General features: G+C 43.2%; 1 protein-coding gene across 12 annotated transcripts in view; it reads right to left on the bottom strand.

Annotated features, from left to right (window-relative positions):
• Positions 1–21999, bottom strand: part of ABLIM1 (actin binding LIM protein 1) — a 298002-nt gene that overhangs the window by 136870 nt on the left and 139133 nt on the right. For all 12 annotated transcript variants that reach the window (XM_057735888.1, XM_057735892.1, XM_057735890.1 and 9 more), the window contains one exon: positions 9774–9908. In XM_057735888.1, coding sequence (XP_057591871.1) covers positions 9774–9908 — 135 coding nt within the window. Of the gene's footprint in view, positions 1–9773; positions 9909–21999 lie in introns of those variants that run through there.

The following is a 21999-nucleotide window of genomic DNA, read 5'->3' as shown; positions in this document are numbered from 1 at the left end:
GGCTGCAGGGGAGACTTATAGAGTTGGTCATTCATTGTCAGGGTACAGATGGTACTTCTAAACCATGAGACTAGATGGGGTCACTAGAAAGTGGACATAGAGATGAGGTCTGAGCACAGGGTACTCCAAGGGTTCAGGGTCAGGATGTGAAAAGAAGCAGCAATAGGATGGGTTCAATGCTTACTTTAAAAATGCTTGAGGACTTCCCTGGTGGCGCAGTGGTTAAGAATCCACCTACCAATGCAGAAGACATGGGTTTGAGCCCTGGTCCGGGAAGATCCCACATGCCACAGAGCAACAAAGCCCGTGCATCACAACTACTGAGTCTAGAGCCTGTGAGCCACAACTACTGAGCCCATGCACTGCAACTGCTGAAGCCCGAGCACCTAGAGCCCATGCTCTGCAACAAGAGAAGCCACCGCACTGAGAAGCCTGAGCTCCACAATGAAGAGTAGCCCCACTCACCACAACTAGAGAAAAGCCCATGTGCAGCAATGAAGACCCAACATAGCCAAACATAAATAATAATTAAAATAATAATAATTAAAATGCTTGAGGAACATTTCAATTTTCCTCCCTCCTCTATGATATAAACACTCCCATAACCTTTGTTGCACAAATCATTTTCTTCGAAAATATGTTCTTCCTTGATCAAGCTGGGTGAATTTCAGCATTCCTTTTCTCAAAAAAAGAAGCTTTTATGGACATGAAACTGAGAATTCTCAAGAACTATAAAGAACTTGAGATTTTACTTGCAAGCTAACAAGTTAGCCTGCCCTGGTTTCAGGGATGCTGGCAGAAGACATGAAACTCCTGGGTCAGAAGCAAGAGACTTTATGACTCAGGGCAGGTAACATGAGCTTCATATTTGTTAGTCATTCCCCATGACCCCCAAATCCCGCAGAGGCAAGAGAAGCAGGTCACTAGGGTGCTGCACGTGCTAGGGGTTTGTGTCACTGAGGAACCCTGAGCTTAGGAAACCCTAATCTTTCATAATGAGCTACAAGCGAATCTATCCAACCTTAGTCCCAGAGGCAGATGTTATCTTTATTATACTAGAAAGAAAACAAATCCGTCCTCTACTCCAGAGGGAAACACCATCTCTATCTTCCAAGAACGTTTACTACAAACATCCTTGAAAAAGATAACTCAGAACAAAAAGCTACCAGCGCCCGTACTCACAAGAGATCCATGGATAATCATCTCCCAACAAGAGTCAAAACTGTTAAGCAGCGTATTTTGGAGAATTTCTGAGCCCTTATCCTATTTCACCTTGGAATTCAAAACCTTAACCTTAGAAAATCTAAATTATATTTACTTGACTAGGTAACACTTCAATGTGGTGCAAAATTCAAAAGATAAACTACAGAGGATTATCCTTTTATCAACAAAAGATGGCACGAAAGTGGTTTCTCATTTGCTGTAAGAAAGGAGTACGCTTGCATTATGCTTATTTTTCTTGCATCCTGGTTAATTCTGCCTTTTAATCAATTTCCAAATGAGTCAGATTCTCTAAATAGGTATTGAAAGCCCGAGCTCGACACTTAGGGAGTATAAGGTACTGCTTCCATTTTATTAGAGCTTTATCAATGTCCACTTGAGTCTGAAAATAACCCACATGCAGTGGGTAATATCCAGTGGGTTAAGTGAAAGCTACGGGTCTAAACCAGCATAAGGAACTAAACAGCAGCATCTCACCCAAGCGCTGCCTGACAGTAGCCTTCAGCACAAGTTCTCTTATCTGTTCCATCTGCCAGGCAGAAGTGTAGCTCTGTAATCAATGACAGATAGCTCTACTTACACTCATTCTTTTCAAAAGATAATGCTGCTGTCTAGTAAGCATTTGCGGGCATATATCATAGTACGCACTCAATAAATCTTGTTGACTAGCTATGCTATTAGGAGCACTTACAAATATTTAAGTTCCAAAGAAATACATGGTTACTGTTCATTCATTCGTTCAGTCATCTTTCCCCTTATTGGGCACCTAACACATCAGGCATTGTTTTAGGTACCAGATACACAGTAGTAAACAAAACAGACAAAAATCTCTGCCCTCAAGGGACGCTTACTCTCTAGTAGGAGGTGAAGATACATGAATAAAATATGCTAAATAATGATAAATGTTAAGGAAAAAAGATACAGCAGAAAGAGCTATGGCATGGGGAACAGCTGAAATCTTATGCAGTATCATCCAGGAAAGGCTCACTGAAAACAGAACATTTGGCCAGACAGGCCTTCTCAATCTTCTGGTCCCTGATCATCTCTAAATGCTCTAGAACTTTCTGGAAGAAAAGGTGGATCTAGGGCATTATCCTGAAAAAAATGCTCAAGATAGACAACAATAATTAGAATGAACCCTATAACGTACCAATATGATGAACTATATATAATTATAATTAACGTAAACATAATTAAATATTAAATATATAATTATTAAGTATAAAATTTATACTATTTAAATAGGTTTCCTATTCTCTTATAGAGCATGTATTACAATCATGATGCAGACTAGGTGATACATTAAAAAATGATCACATCACTGGAACAGTATAGGAATGAATGGATAGCATTAAAAAAAAAACAAAAAAAAAAACCTCCTTTAAGTTAGTGGGATGGTTGCTGCTCGTGGGCAAGGATGAAAAGCAAAGCCACTGAGTACTGAAGGTAAAGCACAGCCTCACCCAGAAGCCTGCAGTCGTATTTTATTTCCGTTGGGTTATTATAAAGAATAGTGGAAGCTTTGGGGACCTCCTTTTCTTTTAATTATAGAATCCATCCGTTAATTAAATCACTCTCCCCATCTTACTACCAGATGGGTACATCTTCCAAGGTTACAAGCGGAAATTAGGTTCTACTTCCTTCAGACGCTGGCATCATTATTCTCAGTTCCTGCCTTTTGCCCTTTCCCAGGGGAATTCCACACACTCATAGAGCTTCCGCCATTGTCTGGTTGCCAAACACTTTCAAATCCTTCTTCCCAACACAGACCAGTACCTCTTTTGTTGTTGTTGTTGTTGTTGTTAAGTATTTATTTATTTGGCTTCTCCGGGTCTTAGTTGCAGCACAAGGGATCTTTTAGTTGTGGCATGTGGGATCTAGTTCCCTGATCAGGGATCGAATCTGGGTCCCCTGCAGTGGGAGTCTTAGCCACTGGACCACCAGGGAAGTCCCCAGACCAGAACCTCTGGAGTGCTAAGCCTATGAGACTCTGTATGGACCATGTGTGCTCAGTCTCAGTGTATCCCAACCGGCACTCTCACCCCGCACTAGCCTATCCAGTGCTCCTGTATTTCCTTAGTCGGTGGCAACCATCTGTCCACCCAGGCAGTCCAACTGGAAACCTGGATCCTTCTTCATTCCTCACATTCAATCAGTCATAAAATCCTAGCAACCTTAATTTTAAATGTCCTTTAAATCTGTCCTTGAGTCCCTATCACACCTGGTGCTACCTTACATTATTTCCGCCTGGACTACCATTATATCCCCCTTCTGCATCTATCTCCCTGGCTCCTGTCCATATCCTATATTTCTCTCCATCGCAGCACTTATGACTCAGTGTAATACATACTGCTTATGTATGTACCTCTTCAAATACCCCATGAGCTCTCTGACACACAAACATGTACGTGTGTCAGCACACAAACATGCTGTGCTCTTTCTATTCTCAGCATTTAGCATAATACCTTGCATGCAGTATGTGTTCCACTGACATTCAATAATTGCATACATAACTCTTGGACCACCAGATCTCAAGATGTCAGACATTTCAGGAAGTGATATAGGTTCACCAACAAAATTCCTGCTCACCAACTCTGACCCCGTTACAGCTAAACCTATGAAGTCTTGGACTGTTTATTGGTTTAAGTTTGTGCCATGAACTCTAATTCCTCCTCTGCAACCCCTTCCCACCTTCATACTTGCCTAGCTCTTGTGTAAGATGTTCAGTATCCTCTTTCTCCCTCTTCTTTCAAAATCCATTCTTAGTAAAAGAGTTCATCTCTGCTTTTTATTTCCACAGGCATTTGCATCTTAGAGCTTTCTTTCTAACTGTGGAAAGCCACCTCTGGTCCCATTCAAGAACTACAAGCCTTTGGCGCCACAGTATACGTGTGAAGGAGAGCTGGGTGGAAAGGAGGGGAGAGAATTCGAGGGAGGAATTCTGGCTGCACCGGAAATCACGGTCAGAACCTGAATGCTCCTCCCACACTCAGCCAGCTCTTGACCAAAAGCTCAGGCTTGTTTTAGCAAATGCTCTCCACCCAAAATCCTCCATCCTGGGACATTAGCTCACGATCTGAACATGACATCTCTGCTTTGTTTTGTTTTTCCTTTCAGTTTTATTGCGATATAACTGACACACAGCACTGTATAGGTTGAAGGTGTACAGCATAATGATTTGACTCACACACATCATGAAACGATGACCTCGGTAAGCTTAGTGAACATCTATCATCTCATACAGATGCAGAATTAAAGACATAGAAAAAAATATTTTTTCCTTGTGATGAAAGCTTAAGATTTACTCTCTTAACTTTCATATATAACATATAAAAGCGTTAGTTGTATTTATCACATTGCGCATTGCATCTCTAGTACGTATTTACCCTATAACTGGGAGTTTGTACTTTTTGACCACCTTCATCCAATTCCCCCTCCCCAACCCTCTGCCTCTGGTAAGCACAAATCTGATCTCTTTTTCTATGAGTTTGTTTGCTTTTGAAATATAGTTGACTTACAACACTCTGATAGTTCCTGATACACAACATAGTGATTTAGCATTTTTATGCATTTCAAAATGATCACCGCGGCAAGTGTGGTTACAATCTGTCACCACACAAAGATATTACATAATTATTGACTGTATTCCCCACACTGTACATGTCATACCGGTGGTTCATTTATTTTGCAGCTGGAAGTTTGTACCTCTTAATCTCCTTCACCTATTTGTCTTCTCCCCCTTCAACCCTCCCCCCAGCATCCACACGTTTGTTCTCTGTATCTATGACTCTGTTTCTGTTTTGTTATGTTTGTCCATTTGTTTTGTTTTTTAGATTCCACATATAAGTGAAATCCTACAGTATTTGTCACTGTCTGACTTATTTCCTTTGGCATAATACCCTCTAGGTCGATTTATTTATTCTTTTGCAAATGGCAAGATTTTATTCTTTTCCGATGATGAGGTAATATTCCATTGTATACCACACCTTCTTTACCCAGTCATCTATTGATGGGCACTTAGGTTGCTTCCATATCTTGGCTATTGTAAATAATGCCGCAATGAACCTAGGGGTGTATATAGCATCTTGAATTAGTGTCTTCATGTTTTTTGGATAAATACCCAGAAGTGGAATAGTTGAATCCCATATGGTAGTTCTATCTTTACTTTTTTGAGGAATCTCCATACTGTTTTCCATAGTGGCTGCACCAATTTACATTCCCACCAACAGCGCACAAGGGTCTCCTTTTCTCCACATTCTCACCAACACTTGTTATTTGTGTAAATATGACACCTCTGCTTTAGATGTAACACAAAGAAAACAAAAGTGTTTTTTTAAGACTTAGCTGCAGTCTGGGCCACTTGGGTTAGGAGGAAGACAGCATTCTTCAAAGAGAAGACTTCTGTTACCTCTGGGAAACCCTCCTAATGAGCTTATAAAAAGTAGAGACCCTTAGGTAATTTAGAATCCTGATCTGACAATGAGGGAGAAAGAAGTTGGGGTCCCTGAGATGGAGGGGAGAAGGGTCTTTGTAGAGAGAGGAAGCCCTACCAAGATGGTGGCAGATGAGGTTCTGAATAAGTATGAGAAATGGCCCTCCTTGGTACTCTCTGTTCAATTTTTCTGTAAATGTAAAATTGCTCTAAAAATTACTTTTAATTAATTAAAAATTAGTCTTTTAATTAATTTAAAAAGTTTATAGACTTTTCTAGTTAATGGAAAGAAGAAAGAAAGAAAGAAAGAAGAAAGAAAGAAAGAAAGAAAGAAAGAAAGAAAGAAAGAAAGAAAGAAAGAAAGAAAGAAAGGAAGAAAGAAAAAGAAAGAAAGGAAGAAAGAGGGGAGGAAAGAAGGAAAGAAAGAAGGAGAATACTAGGGCAGTTGTTGCCTATTCTACACTATAACTCCCTCCATTATCTCAGACATTCAGTAAACTCTGCTGAAAACAGCTGCCTTGCAAAGTGGTACTTTGGGAAAAGGAGGAAGGGCAATGGTACCCACGCGAAAGGGGCAGCACTCGTAAGGGGGAGACCAAGAATTTGGGAGTGGCAAGAACTTAGAGCAGAGGGGGCCACAAGAATGCAAACCTCGAGGACGCTCTAGAACTGTATGGTCCAATACTGTAGCTACTAAGTAGCTGTGGCTATTGAACACCTGAAATGTGACTGACTAGTCCAACTGAGATTTGCTGTAAGCGAGTATGAAGGAAAAAAAAAAAGAATGTCACATAGCTCAATAATTTTTATTTTAATTACTTGTTGAAATGATACTATTTTGGGTATACAGGGACAAATAAAAAATATATCATGAAAGTTAATTGCACCTGCCCCTTTATACCTTTTTAATATAGCCATTAGAAAATTCACAATCACATATGTGGCTTGCATCATGTTTCTATTGGACAACACTACTTGAGAATCTTGGGCAAAAGGCATAAACTTGCTAGAGTATAAGGCATGGGGAGCTTAAAGCACTTTCTTTGGATAGTTAAAAAAAGGGGTGACCCCAGAAAATTGGAGACATAATACAGTAGACATTGACAGATTAATTACGAGAAAATACAAATTTACAAGAACAGATGGCATTTAATTTAGTAAAGTTTTGTTTAAACTAAAAATAATTCCCACGAATAACAAGTGCTCTCAAAATATGATTTAATTTATACAAAAATTCAACTTTTCAGGAACACATTGAGAGCATGAAACAAAGTACATATGGTACAACTTTCCAACATAAATAACTTATATTCAGTCCTTCGATTTAAACTAGAAGAAAAGCAAGGAAGCTTCCACCTCCCGGGGATAAATGAATGTGTCTTCTAATATCTTGATGTGTTGAACAGTAATTACCCGGAGACTAACACTTTGTACTTTCAACTAGAAATATAAACTACACACAAGGCTGCCTTTGTTTATATTTTCTATGTATGTCATACCAAATCTACCCCTTAAGCCATGTCTCAGGAAATCTATGAGCAAAAAATAAAATGTAATGCCTACCTCCAAGTTAGCCAATCTGGATGTAACCAGAAGTTATTTTTTTCTCTGACATGTTACCTAAGAGGTTCTAATTCAGTACCTCTGGGTTCTATATTACATAAAAATACGGTTATATGTGTATATGGAATCGGCAAACTTCAGACCTGGGGTGTTTTAAATATCACATGGTCTAATCTCTTTCTTTTACAGATAAGGACACAGAGAGGCGGGTCACTTGCCAGAGACCACAGAGCTGCTTTAGCATCAATGAGAGGACTTAGGCCCTGGGTGCGATCCTGATGTTTCCTGATAACCAACTTGGGTCCTGAAAACTGGGGATTTATTGTCCTTACTCATAGGGGTTTCCAGGGGAATTAAAGACTCTCTATACAATGTGCATTGTAGCCTTTGTAATCCTTGTCACGCCCAATGGGAGCTAAACTCATGCCCTTCCTTACCTTCCATCTTCTCACCTGAGCTACACGTTAGCGCTCTTTTTCCTGAAAAGTTTATGCCCAGTGAAAGAAACAGCTGTGGACTCTAGAAAAGCTTTCTCCCCGCCTTTGATCACGTGTCTGAGGATCTGCAGGCAGCCTGGTACCTACTTGAGAGCCCCCAGGACAGCTGGCTTAAGATGGTGACGCTGACACTTCGTAGCTTAAGAGACTCAAAATGAAACACCGTTTCCAAGGATGAGGGTGGGTACCACAAGCAGAGCTCAGAGTAAAGCTAAGAGCAGGCCCACAGTCTTGCCCCTCTTCCATCTCTTCCCACATCGCTCAGCCCCAGTCTGAGCTACCCAGACATGCCCTCAGCTCAAGTAAAACACACGGAAACTACTCCCTTCTTCCTTTTTGTCCCCAGTTGGCCATGCCCTGGCTCTAGAATAACAGGACAGCATATTTCATACATAGATTGCAAGAGTTGTACACCCAAAGAGGGGAGAGGGGGGCGGGCTTGTTAAGAGAAATCAACCACAAATGGGTAGCTTCTTAGATGGGGGGTATTTTTCTGCTTAGAGGCCTTCCAAATATTCTTGCTGAATTCTCACTTCTTGACACACACACACACACACGAGCCAGTGACTTAGCACTGAATCTTAGTCCTCCTATAAAAAATGACTTTGGCCACTATGGAAAACAGTTTGGAGGTTCCTTAAGAAACTAAAAATAGAACTACCATATGACCCAGTAATCCCACTCCTGGGCATATACCCAGAGAAAACCATAATCCAAAAATAAACATGTACCATAATGTTCATTGCAGCACTATTTACAACAGCCAGGACATGGAAATAACCTAAATGCCCATCAACAGATGAATGGATAAAGAAGATGTGGCACATATATACAATGGAATATTACTCAGCCATAAAAAGGAATGAAATTGAACTACATGTCATGAGGTGGATAGACCTAGAGTCTGTCATACAGAGTGAAGTAAGCCAGAAAGAGAAAAACAAATACTGTATGCTAACACATATATATGGAATCTGAAGAAATGGTACTGATGAACCCAGTGACAGACAAGAGTGGAGATACAGAAGTAGAGAATGGACTTAAGGACACGGGGCTGGGGCGGGGGGCGAAGGGGAAGCTGGGACGAAGTGAGAGAGTAGCACAGACATATTTACACTACCAACTGTAAAATAGATAGCTGGTGGGAAGTTGCTGTATAACAAAAGATCAACTTGATGATGGGAGATGCCTTAGAGGATCAGGACAGGGAGTGGGGGAAGGAGTCGTGTGAGGGAGGGGATATGGGGATATATGTATAAACACAGCTGATTGACTTTGGTGTACCTCAAAAGCTGGTACAAGAGTGTAAAGCAAATATATTCCAATAAAGAGTTTAAAAAAATAAAATAAAATCTGCAAAAAAAAAATGGCTTTGGGACACAGTTACTTTGAAGCAGGAATCCCTCATCTCAGAGGAAAAGAAATATAAAGTACAGATAAACAGCAAGGTCCTACTGTATTGAATAGGAACTGTATTCAATATCCTGTGATAAACCAGAATGGAAAAGAATATGAAAAAGAATACGTATGTATATGTATAACTGAATCACTTTGCTAAACAGCAGATATAACACAACATTGTAAATCCACTATACTTCAATAAAATTTTTAAAAAAAATTTTTTAAGAAATTTAAAGTACAAAACACAAAACCTGGGACTTCCCTGGCCGTCCAGTGGTGAAGACTCCCACTTCCACGGCAGGGGGCAGGGATTTGATCCCTGGTTAGGAAACTGAGATCCCACATGCCGCGTGGCGCGGCCAAAAAGAAAAAAATGAAACACAAAACTTCATTTTCATTGCTCTTCCACAATCAGTCTCCCCTCCTAGGATCAGGAACCTCGGTGAACACCCAAAGACCTGTGTACCACTGGTCTTGTGGGTGGGGGAGCTCAGTCTCCCGCTTAAGTTTAATCCATTCCCAAATTAGAGAAGGCAAGCAATTCCAAAGTTTGGGAGCACATTCATTTCTCATCTGGTGACCTGCGGTGGAGTTAAGGGGATGGGGCAGCCTCCTAGGCAAGGACATGCCACACAGCCCAGAGGCCGGGGGCTCCATACCTTTGCAGGTGAAACATTTGATGTGGAAATGTTTGGTCTGGACCCGAAGCACTTCACCCTTGCACGGTTCCCCACATTTGTGGCAGTGAATGACAGGCTTCTCTGACGGGTGGTGAGGGTCCTGAGGGTGGGCCACTGAAAGGAAAACAACAGAAGAGCCATGAGAGTAGAAAGCATTCCTACAAAAGGGGTCATTGCGGGCAAGCATAAATATACCCATCATTTTAGTATCAAACGAGCCATATATTGATCCAATAAGCACCACGGGAGCCCCTGCCCCCACATCACAATCACGGGACACGCAGATCCTTAAGAGCGTTGCAGCTTTAACAGAACAGTGGGGAAAACACTGGGCTTGTTCCTCTGGCAGCCAGAAGTCCTCTCTCTTCTTCCCAAACTTCTCCAGCACTATGTAATTGGGTCATTAAGTATATGATCTTGTTGGTTCAATATTATGTGATATGTCCTTATCTGGACTTAGAAAGTGCCTTTCAGCCAGGCGTTCACGGCAGGCTGTAAGTTCCTTGATGATGAGGACCGTTTATTAAAGTTCATATTCTGTTTCTCCCCGTTTTTACTCCCCTTTCCTTCCCCCAGCTCTTCAGAACATAGCAGAACGCTCGTGCACCAAAGGGACTCAGTCAACGTTTATTTCCTTCTTAGTTAGCTGGAGCTGACTAGTTCCTCATCCACCAGAGAGTCATTCCGGATCTTCATTTGGCAACTCACTTAACCTGTTGGAGGTCTGTTATGAGCCACCTACTGTGTGTACAGTTCCTAATACACACACTGCAGGCAGTCACTAAAAAGGTAAATTAGTAACTATGCAGGTTTCTCTGAACCTCAGTGTCCTCTCCTGCAAAACAAAGGGGGTTGGATCAGAGGATGTCGAGGATCTTTCCAAGGCTCTAAAATCATACGATGGGGCTTACAGGGATTATACTCTCAGTTTCCAGAGTGTGGCCTTCAGAGAATAGAAGTTATTGTGACCGCCGTGCCCCAGGAATAGGATTACAGGCTCCTCTTACAAAGGACCAAGAGAGAAGGCAGTAAGAGGACACCTGTGACTTGACACTACCCAGGGGTCTTCACTGAACTTGCAGTTTGTCCATCCAGAGAACACAGCAAGGCGCTTTTTGCTATTAAATTCCTTTTCTGATTTGGGTCCTCAGAAGGAGGCACCATGTGATATATAGAAATGTGTGAGGGTGAGTCAAAAATTATCCACACTCTGGCTATAGAACTTATAGATGTTTTCATATAACCAGAGTGTGGATAATTTTTGACTCACCCTCGCATTACATAAGTACCTGTATGAGTGTGATACGGGATAAGAACAGTGAACCTAAAATTAATTAACCAACACAAAGAACAAAGATGATTTTTTTTTCCAAACGGTAAAATCCGGTTGGACGGGGGGAGGCGGGAATGTGGGCAGGAATTGCTGAAATTGAATGTAGAAAGCACCTCACAGCAAGGAGCTCTCTGTACACCACGAGTATAACAGTGCATTGTTTGTCTCAGACCACTGTAATGTTCTCATTTCGCCTGGAAAGAGTTTGAACAAGACAGTCCAAATAATCCATTATTAGCTAAATTCTCAGCAACAAGGTTCTTCTTGTGAGATTTAGACTAGGAGCAGGTGTAGTTTCAGGTTAAACACCTGATCCGAATTCTCCGCACTGGATCCCAAAGTGTTCGGCAAAGGTACGAACACCATGATACCCTTGCATTTCCTTATCTGCCTGCTGGGATCTCTCTTGGAAACCTGTATTCACCACAGAAGTCAGTAGTATCTAAAGGAATTAAGAAGGGGCATCCTTCCAAGATCTCTAAACAACCACTGACTTTTAAAGTGATGTGTAACAAAGCCAAAAATCTATTCACCTGGGCATTAAAAACAAATCTCCCTTAACAATATCTGCTTTATGTAAGGTTTTCCATTTGTTTGTTTCAAATTCCTGCTTCCTATAAGAATGGAGGAAAATAATATTTATTGAGCATCTGTCTGCTAAGTGCCAGGTGCTTACATATAAGTCATTTTATTCCATCCTCACCACCCCTCTCTGGGTGAGGTGGGTAACATTGTTCCCATTTGACAGATGAGGAAACTGAGCCTCAGCGAAGCTGAGCAGCCTGCTCAAGTAACAGAAAGTGGAGCCTCAAAGATTTACACCCAGGCCTTGCTGACTCCCAAGCTCATGCTCCTCTTGTGCTATTCATCTAATTCAGAAATTATTATAAGTCCAGCACTGACTGTTATAAGTAGGGCAATAATTCATTTAGCCAGGCTCAAGTGCTGTGCTAAAAGCAGCAACTAGGACTTGGCTGATAAAGGCTTCTACACTGTGTGCAGTAAACTACTGCTAGCTGAGCATGGCACCCAGATGGTAACCCTTGCGGTGGCTCTGCGGATCCCCTATATCAGGACCCCTGTGCCAGGTATTAAAAATGCAGATTCCTCAGCCCTGCTGAACTAGGGGTGGGAGTCAGGGACCTATCATTTTAGTAAGCTCCTCAGGTAATTCTTATGCACATTACAGTTTAACAACTATCGTCCCCTTAGAATTCAGGCAATATTGTTTAGCAAGTTACAGAGAAGAGTTAGGGTGAAAAAAAGTAACCCACGAGACCATCCACCTCAGAAACCATATTAGAACACGGTGGATCTCTTGCCTATGAGGGAGAATGCATTTTTTGGATGAGAAACTGCACTGCGGTTTCTCTTGACACTTGAATTTTTTCTAGCTAAGCACGCCAGCTATGCTGAGTAATGATGAGGGGAGGAAAATATCATTTCACGTCCTGGCTCTTCCCCTTGTCTCAACGAAGGTGCCGATGCAAATGCTGGCACCAGTCACGAAGGTCAGAATTGGGGTCAGCATCTGCATTTTGCAAGCATTTCCCTCTGGAAATATATATTACACGGCAAAATCCTCCGTGCCCAGAGATGACCTTGGTTTTCACCCGGAGGTGAGCAGAGGCTGTATCATGTTTTCTTGCCTTTCCCTCACATGTCAGCCCAGGCGACCACACATCAGAACCACCTCCTTGTGAAGAAATGGGCTTTGCTTGTTAGAGGACAGAATCCAAAGACCAAAAAAGACTTAGTACTTATTTCATCCCAACTCAAATCAGTCTAGACAAAAGAATCTCTCCGCTTTTTCAAGATCAATAGAGGTTTCTTTTATATAACTTCCTTTGGCAGTTTGATTAATACCAAGTATGTTCATTGGCTCAAGCCTACATTTTTGAAATATGCGGAGTCAGTTGCAATACAAAAATGACATGCATTCCGCACTCCTCTTACTTGCCAACTGGCTCTGTTGCTAATTTTCACTCGGTTGCCCCATCTTGCAGAGCCTGGGTGGTCCCTGCTTATTCGACGGACAGGGAGAGTGAGGAGCTAGGGGCTCACACTCCTCTCCCAGAGTCAGCCGCGAATTATGGGCAGAGGTACACTTAGCACTCGGGCTTCCCAGATCTTTCTGCTGGACCAAGTAGTCAGTGATTTGCCCTAGAATGTGGGCAGACATGGTTAAAATCGTCCATGGCTCGTCAGTTTCTTGCTAAAATAAGAATAGTACGATGAAAACCTAAAAGCATGGTTGCATGTGCTCTGAATAATGAGGAAATGTGTATGGAGAGCCAAGAGTCTAATTTCCTGGAAAGGTAAAGGGATTCCTCCACTGCATGATATCCAGTTTGGAGGGATTCTGGAGACTCAGAGAAAACAGCCTATTGCAAGGCGGAGAAGTTTCACACCGCCTTTCACAGTCAAGCAAAGCAGGTCAGCCTCATCCCTAAGACTTCAGTGTAGAACAGAGCCACAACTCCATTTGGGATGTGTTACTTTGGAAATGCCTATTAGAGATCACAGGCGATAAGGTTGCTGCAGTGAGGGGTGGTAGGGTGGGATGCGGTTTGAGACCATTAAGGAAACCTGTTACCTTCAGTGCCCCCAAGCAGAGGCCATTATGGGCTGTAAGAGGAAAGCTGAAAAGATAAGGCAGAGCCCCTCCTAATATTCCAGAACCAGCCTCGTCTTACCCAAATTCCTTCCATCTGGGGGACAGACCACGGAACTAGACCACCAGAATCAGAACATCTGAGAAAGCATATGTGAAATAAAACGTTCCTGAGCAGGTGACTATCACGAGCTTATGACAGCATCCTCCATGTGAGTTATAATGTGCCCCAGGTTATCTGAATTATTCAGGATCTCCCAGGTAACAAATCCCCCTCCCGAGTGCCCTTCCCTCTCATTAACGCCATCACTCCCTTCACCAGCCTTTGAAACCACGTGGGTTTGATGGCTCTCAAAGCCCTTCCACCTGCATTGCCTCACGTCACTCTCATGAGAGCCTTACAAGGCAAGAAGGGCAGGAACTGTCAAGCCCATTTAAAAAATGGGCAAACTGAGACTCAGAGGAACAAAGTGACTCATCCAAGGTGACACAGCCATGAAATAGAGTTGGCGATAAACCAATGCAGTGCTCTTTACGCCCAAACAATCCCCTAATCACTGACACTTGGAACCTTGCAGTCATCCGGATCCCACCCTCTCTTTCATCTTCCAAGAAATTCTGTCTCACCTCCCTTAGTCATCCCTTCTCTCACTACATGAATCCAGCCTTCAACTGCTTTTTCTCAGATTGCTGAGACTTCCCTACTCCCTGGCAAAGAGCAGGCAACTCAAAGAGGTGAAGCAACGCTCCCCACTGCTTAAGTTCGGGCTGTGCTTGGTGACTGCCTTCTAGGGAGGACAGCCTGGAAGAAGGGGGGGAGAGAAACTTTACAGTGGACAAATGTGAAAGCACTACCTCACCTGGGTGATCAAGGTCAACATCAATAAGTCTTGTTGATAATATGTACCTTTGATAGGATGTGATGAAAACTGGCACTTTGCCCCTGCGACCTCCTTCCCCCAAACCTCATAATCCGAGTCTAATCATGAGAAAATCCTCAAAGTGAGGGCCATTCTACAAAAGCCTGACCAGTACTCTTCAAAATCAAGATCATCAAAAACAAGGAGGAAAGGCATATTGTCACAGCCAAGAGGAGCCTAAAATGTTATGACGATTAAATGTAATGCGGTGTCCTGGATGGGATTCCCCGAGCAGAAAAAAGACATCAGATAAAACCAAGAAAATACAAAGTATAGACTTAACAATGTGTCAACTTTGGTTCATTAACTCTAACAAAAAAAATTATACTAATGTAAGATGTTACTATACGGAAACTGTGTATTATTTTCTCAAATTTTCTATAAATCTAACACTGCTCTAAAAAATAAAGTTTATTAAAATAAAAACAAATAACTTCCATTATCTCTCTCAGTCCCAATCCATCAAGTCTAAAGTTCTTTGCCCGTTTCAGAGATCTTCAATAACACGACCCACAAGAGCTATTTAGATATTTAAGAAGGAACTACATTGCTGAGTACATTTCACTGTGCTGAGTGGTTTTGAACTCTGGCAGGCCAACCTCAAAGATGGGCACTAAAATCCTCTACCATCCATTCGTATAAACATACAAAGCCCCCTTTAGTGAGGCCTCTTGGCCACTTCCTGGTCTTCATCTTCTCCACCTTCACTCACGTTCTGTGTCTCACTTGGAATAGCTTCTCCCCTTCTCACCTGCTCAAATCCGACCCGACACACGGGCCCTAGCCCACATCCTGGCTCTTCTGAAGCTCTCACTGTAGCTGATATTGATAAAATAATTCCTTCTCCTCCAAGTCCAAAAGCACTAAATACCTGCACTGTCACCCAGCACTTAATTTTCTCTTGTTTTGTGTTTACTTTGCTTTTGTTTCACAATGCATCAGTCCTGACCCTACAAAATCGCAAGCTCAATGGTCGATTTTTCCAGACTTATAGGATATTCCTGATTTCATATAACCTGAGTTTTCTCTCTGTACCTCTCAGTTCAATTTTTGGATCAGGGAAAACACAGTTACCATCCAATACCACTATTGGGGCATCTCCCAAAGGAAGCTACAGATTCCTGAACTTATCTCAATATGTAACTCTGAAATACCATTCTATTATCATAACAAACAGAATTTATTGAACACTTATTATGTTCCAGGGCCTGTGATAACTGATTTATACCCACAATCATAGATAATCCTCACAACTGCCTTTCGGGGGTACTGTTTTATTATTCCTGTTTTGCAGAGGAAGACACCAAGGCTAGGAGTTAAATACCTTGTTCAAGACTTATTTACAAAACAGAAACAGACTCACAGCCTTAGAGAATGAACTTATGGTTACCAGGTGGGAAGAGTGGGAGGAAGGCATAGTTAGGGAGTTTAGGATTGACCTGTACACACTGCTATATTTAAAATGGATAACCAGTAAGGACCTACTGTGTAACACAGGGAGCTCTGCTTAATATTACGTAACAACCTAAACGGGAAAAGAATTTGAAAAAGAGATACATGTATACATATCACTGAATCACTTTGCTGTACACCTGAAATTATCACCACATGTTAATCAACTATACTCCAATATAAAATAAAAAATTTGAAAAAAAAAAAAGACTGCACAGCTAGGAAGTCGTCTGACTCCAAAGCCCATGCTCAGAAGCACCGGGTAGGGGATTTCCACAGGAAAGTCTTACACAGCGTACAAGGAAACCAAGCTAGTGCGATATGCTAAATTCTGATTACACAGCTCAGAAGCGGTGAACACCCAGCTGCATCATAATCCCAGAGGTAACACCTGCTAGTAAATAAGCAGATGGGAAATAACACTTCAAACATAAAAAGAAGTTATTTCAGGCTGTGGCAATTTATGGGAAAAGAACACTTCCAGAGGAAGGGTAACAGAGCAAGGGAACGCATCCTGACATCAGGAGGACTCTCCCTGCAGCCTCCGCCCTGAGCAGAGGCCCGGGTTGGAAAACTGTCTGGTTAGGACTGGTCTGGATTTGCAATCACAAAATGATATTCCGCTAGTAAGTTTGGTTTCTGCCTAAAGACAGGAATCCTATTCTCCTGGGAGCTTACATTTCAGAGAGACTGCTTCACTACTGAGAATACTCTCTAAGCTTCTACCCCATTAGTTCCCATTTAATTGTAAACACACATCACAGAGGTGTGTTCTCCCCTCTCCTATCGCTTCTCTCCACCTCTTACTCCCTTTCTTTACGCTAGAACGGTACTAGTATTGAGCCTAGGAATCAAGAAACTCAGGAGTTTAAATAAACGCATAGAGTGCTTAATTTGCAGTTAACCTAAAAGTCCATTTCCTGCTGTGGCAAGTGGTAGTTACGTGCAGCTACACACTCTTACTGTGTCATTAGTTGTCTAAAGTGATTCTTCTCTTGAACTGGCTTCCGCGACCTGATTTTCTTCTACCATGTTAGTCTGGTAATCAGGATTATTACTTGGCACAAAACACAGGACCGCCTTGGCACAAACACTCCCAGCGGGCAGTAGGATGGCTCGGTCCTAGCTCCCTGCCACTTGTGGCTTTTCACATCTAAGAGCTCCCGATACCTGATTTGCCTTTTGTCAGGCAACGCAATAGGTCTCTGCTATTCCTCCAAACATAAAAGACACCGTCAGCAATGGGTCAGCTGGGATCCTGATTATAGAAACAGCCCAGGCTCTAATCCAGTTAATCTGATTCCCTCAAGGCAAAGAGTAGGTACTAGGATTATAATAATTCAGCCAGGAAATTTCCTCCACGTAAATCATATGATGCTTTTGCCCTGCTGTGCTACATCTGCCTTCTCTGTATGAAGGTTCATCTTAGAAAGGGATTTACCATCAGCTTGGTGTCTTATCCTCCTGCTTCTAAAAGAGTGACTCCTGTGACACACCTTTTGGTTGCAATGACTCACTGAGCCAACACCCTTCCTTGACCTCCCCTCGCCCCTCTCTGACAGCACTTAGTAACTTAGCTTTGGAGCACAGTCATTGGTAGAACGCCCCACCTCTCCTCCCAAACAGTAATTCAAAGGGACCTTAGATCAGGAGTTGGGAGACCTGACTCCCAGGCCTGCCTTTCCTACGGTGCGCCTCCACTTCCCCAAGACCATACAGAAGAGCTGAGAACACCTCACAGGGTGGACGTGGAGACAACATGAGGTCATCTCCTGATGGGAGCCCCCACAGCCCCAAGTCAGCTGAATGTCACGAACCCATACCAGCAGGAATTTCTAAAGTAAAACAAAAATCTCTTCTGAAATGTGATACAGCCTTTGAAGGTCACCTGGGGATCTCAGATCCACCCTGCACTGGCAATTCCACTTAGAAATGGATCAAGTCAAAACACTGGGCTGTGGCTTCAGCCTGAGCCCTGCGGGCAGAATACCACATCTTTCTGGACTGCTAGAGAGCCACCTCTGTGCTGACTCCAAGACTGGGAGGGACCGTGGTCCCCTTGGAGCCATTTCGGGGAATATGGATGAAAAAAGAGGGTCACAGTCTATCAGCATTTAGGCCTAGGGTCCTGGGATGGGGTTTAGTTTAGCCCTTGTACCACCATTGTCTTCTCCCTGCTCATTCCAAACTCAGGCATGTGAGAGGGTTTTTAGAAAAACCAAAGAACCAAGATGTTGATTGAAGAGTCCCTGTGAGGTATAAACTGAAGTCTGATAACAGCACAGGAAGCTTCTTAGCTGTCTTTGCCTTTTTTCTGCTTCTACTTACGTGCTGTTTTTAACTAACTTTTTTCTACTTCTATTAAAATGTTTTTTTTTTAACTAGTTAGTAATTCCCAGGAATTACAAACTAATGAAAATGGTTAATATGTGTATGGTACTTAGCAATTTACAAAATGTGTTCAAATGTAATATCTCCCTTGATCCCATCAACCTCAGAGTGACCTCACTGAGCATTAGGGATGTTAAGGACCTTGCCCCTGGAGTGGTGAGCTGGTCGGGCTCTTGCCTGCTGCAGAGAGCTGGCCGTGCACAGCTCTGCCCAACTGTGTGCTCAGTGACTTCATCTTAGTGGCTGGAAATCAGCCACGGGGCGGGTATTTACACCACGGAGATCGGCAAACTTTACAAATCAGGGCTTTGCCCCGCGCCCACTCCCAGAGCCAGTTGTTACACATTGACTAGCACACCACTGTGCCCCAGGTTACCTGCTAGTAAACAGCAATGTGAGGCTTTTAGGTCAGGTGGTCATAAATTTCAGAAACAAGTATTTGAGCCCTTTCTGAAGTGGCCCTCCCACTCCCGCTCTGTGAATAAATAAGCACAGTCACCTTCCCCCGGGTCTCTCCAGGGTCTGCACACCCACGGGGAAGATGAAAGCAAAGTTCACAGCATCCAACGTGCAGAATCAGACATGATCTTACAAATGCTGGAACGACTCTCTAGGTATTTAGGCTCCTTCCAGAACTTCAGTTCTGGCTTGTTCAAGCTTTCTGTATGACATAACTCTGCCCGGTGTTACCTTTGCAAGCAAAGGCAAACACACATAATCTACACTTGTCACCTTGCCAGGTATTTTCCTAGTCATCCAGGTGACAGAGAGCCTGACCCTGGGTGGTTCGATCATACTCTCATTTAACTTCAGGGATTCATCTGCGGCAGTGGGAGAAAAGAGATTATTTCCTAAAGTTTAGCAAAGCTTAGACTTAGTGAAGACTATCCCTGGAAAAGAAAAAAATACCTTTGAAGTTCAACATGGGACCAGGTGGGGAGAGGACAGAGAGACATTAAATAAACGTCTCCATTAAAACTCCTAAATGCAACCTTCCAGTGCTTGGGAAATAACTTCTTATCAACAGAGTCAACAAATACTGACCACATGAGAGCCGCAGTGTGTGCTGTGTTGCTCTAGGCCCTCTGGAGACAGACCACCCATGCCCTCCCCAGTTCTGTGCACAGCACACAGGAAGCCCTCCCTGCACAGCTGGTCAGTGCAGACAGAAAACCACTGGAGAGCTGTCCTGGGAGGTTAGGACCATAGGAGAGGCACAGACAATATGCTGGGACTTCGGCAGAGAGAAGCATGCAGTAGGCTGGGACAAATAGTTGGAGAGAGTTCCAGGGAAGAGGGAGTGGGATTTGAGACCACGGAGTGGGCGGAAGGTGAATGGTGACAAAGGGAGGCCAGCTCAGGGAGCAGGGGCAGCATGAGCTGGGGCCGTGAGGAGGGAGAGCCGTGGTTAACTGCGCATCCCTTTGACCCAGAGGCTTCATGGGAAAGAGCAGTTGAAGGGGAAAATGGTAGCGTTTCTCCCATGACATTCATGAAAATCCCAGATCCTGCCTTCAAAGAGTTTACAGTTTAATGGGGTAGGTTAGATGGAAGGAGGTGGAGGAGAGACAGACAGACAAGAGGAGGGAGGGAGAGAGAGAGAGGAGAGAGAGAGAGGAGAGAGAGAGAGAGAAAATATGAATGGGAATACAGGTACAGAGTGAATCATGTGCTGGAATAAAAGCGTAAAATGAGGAGAGAGAAACCAGAAAAAAAATTTCAAGAGGGAAGCATCCTTTCATCTGGGCCTTTAAGGAAGGGTAGGAGGGCAGGATTTCAATGAGTAGAAAGGAAGAGGAAGGCATCGTACACAATGGAGGGGTGGGATGGGGTACATTTGGGGGCCATCAGGACCCCAGGTTTGGCTGAAGTACATAGTGTGCGAAGGGCAATATGGACTAGAAGATGGTGAATGAGGTTTGCCCTGTGCATCCTTGAAGGACAAGCTAAGGAACAGACTCTAAAGGTTCCTCAACTCCCCTGGGTGGAGGTCTTGAAATGAGTGACATAATCAGAGCATAGTTGGCCTATTTCTCAGGACCTGAGTTAAGACTCTTCCAGCTGGCAGTGCAGGCAAACTGGGAGCCATGCGCTATAACATGATGGCTTTTGGGGAGGGTCCCCTACAGCAGCGAGATTCTGGTCGCAGCCCTGATTCTGGTCAGACAGACCTCGTGTGAATCCAAGCTCTACCCCTCTTAGCTCTGTGATCTTGAAACAAGTTACGTTCCTTCCCTAAGTCTCAATTTCCTCTTCTGTAGAACGGGGAAAAATCCTATTCTGACACTTACTAGGATAAATGAGTTAATGTATGTATGTAAAGTGCACAGCACTTTTCCTGACAGATAGTGAATGTTCATCAAATACAAGCCCTGGTGGTTCCCGTGGTGCTTCAGTGTGGGGATATGGTGAGCTGAAGTTCAAGGTCCTTGATCACAAATAAATGACCATGAGCTCCACCTGAGACACAAATACGTTGAATTTCTGGCTCTGCTGTCTTCTGTGACTTTTAGCAACAAACACCTGCTTTTCTGCTGGGTAACACCCAGTGAATATTCAAGCGCACGCAATGAATCGTACAGTTTTTGGTGTCATCATTTCAGTTTAACCCATAGGACTCTAAATAGAATATTTTGTTTTATCAACATGTTATTCACACATCCTAAAATTTACCCATTTAAAGTGCACAATTCAATGTTTCTTATTCACAGAATTGTGTGACTATCACCACAAGTGTAATTTTGGTATTCTTGGTACATTTTCATCACCCCCAAAAGAGACCTCCATACCCATTAGCAGTCACGCCCCTATCCTTCCTCTGCACAGCCCTGGGCAACCACTAATTTATTTTCTGTCTCTATTGACTTTAAGTAGCAGGTTTGACTAGTGTCTGTTAGTCTCAGCTTCTCACCACCCGCACAGCGATCAGAAGGAACAAGCGTATACACACAAACAGGGATTTCCCCACACCCTCTACACATCTCACACCTTACCAACGCATGGGATCCTCCCCACTAAGGTATATGTCTGTTTCTCACCAGCACACCCCCACCCTGACAGATGTCCTCATTAACACCATTTCTGCTGCCCTCTTGAGAAAGAGCCCATCCGAAGAAAAAAAATCGCATGAGATACCATCCGACCCAGTTCACGTCTCACGTGGGAGTTTTCACAAACACAACTTGCTAGAGGTACGTCCACACTGGATATTTGCCAGAAAGTTAGAAACAAGAGGATATACTTCTGAGTAATTGGTCCCTCACCAAGCAGAGTGCTAGGAGGGGCTTAGGGGACAGGTAGGAAGAATGCATGGAGTCTGTGTCTTCAGATAGTGTGGGCTTTTGACACGTGTTCAATCCCTTTGCTACAGAGCGACCAGAATGATCTTCTAAGGGCCTTATTCAAGCAGATCATACCACCAATTAAGGCCTCCAAGTAGCTTCTGCCACAGTGTCTGCGGTGCCCTACAGTAGCCCGTGGGGCCCGCCCACCTCT

Source organism: Hippopotamus amphibius, chromosome 5, assembly GCF_030028045.1.
Source record: "Hippopotamus amphibius kiboko isolate mHipAmp2 chromosome 5, mHipAmp2.hap2, whole genome shotgun sequence".
NCBI lineage: Eukaryota > Metazoa > Chordata > Mammalia > Artiodactyla > Hippopotamidae > Hippopotamus > Hippopotamus amphibius.
Note: the sequence above shows the minus strand (reverse complement) of the source record. Positions and strands in the feature narration are given on the sequence as shown.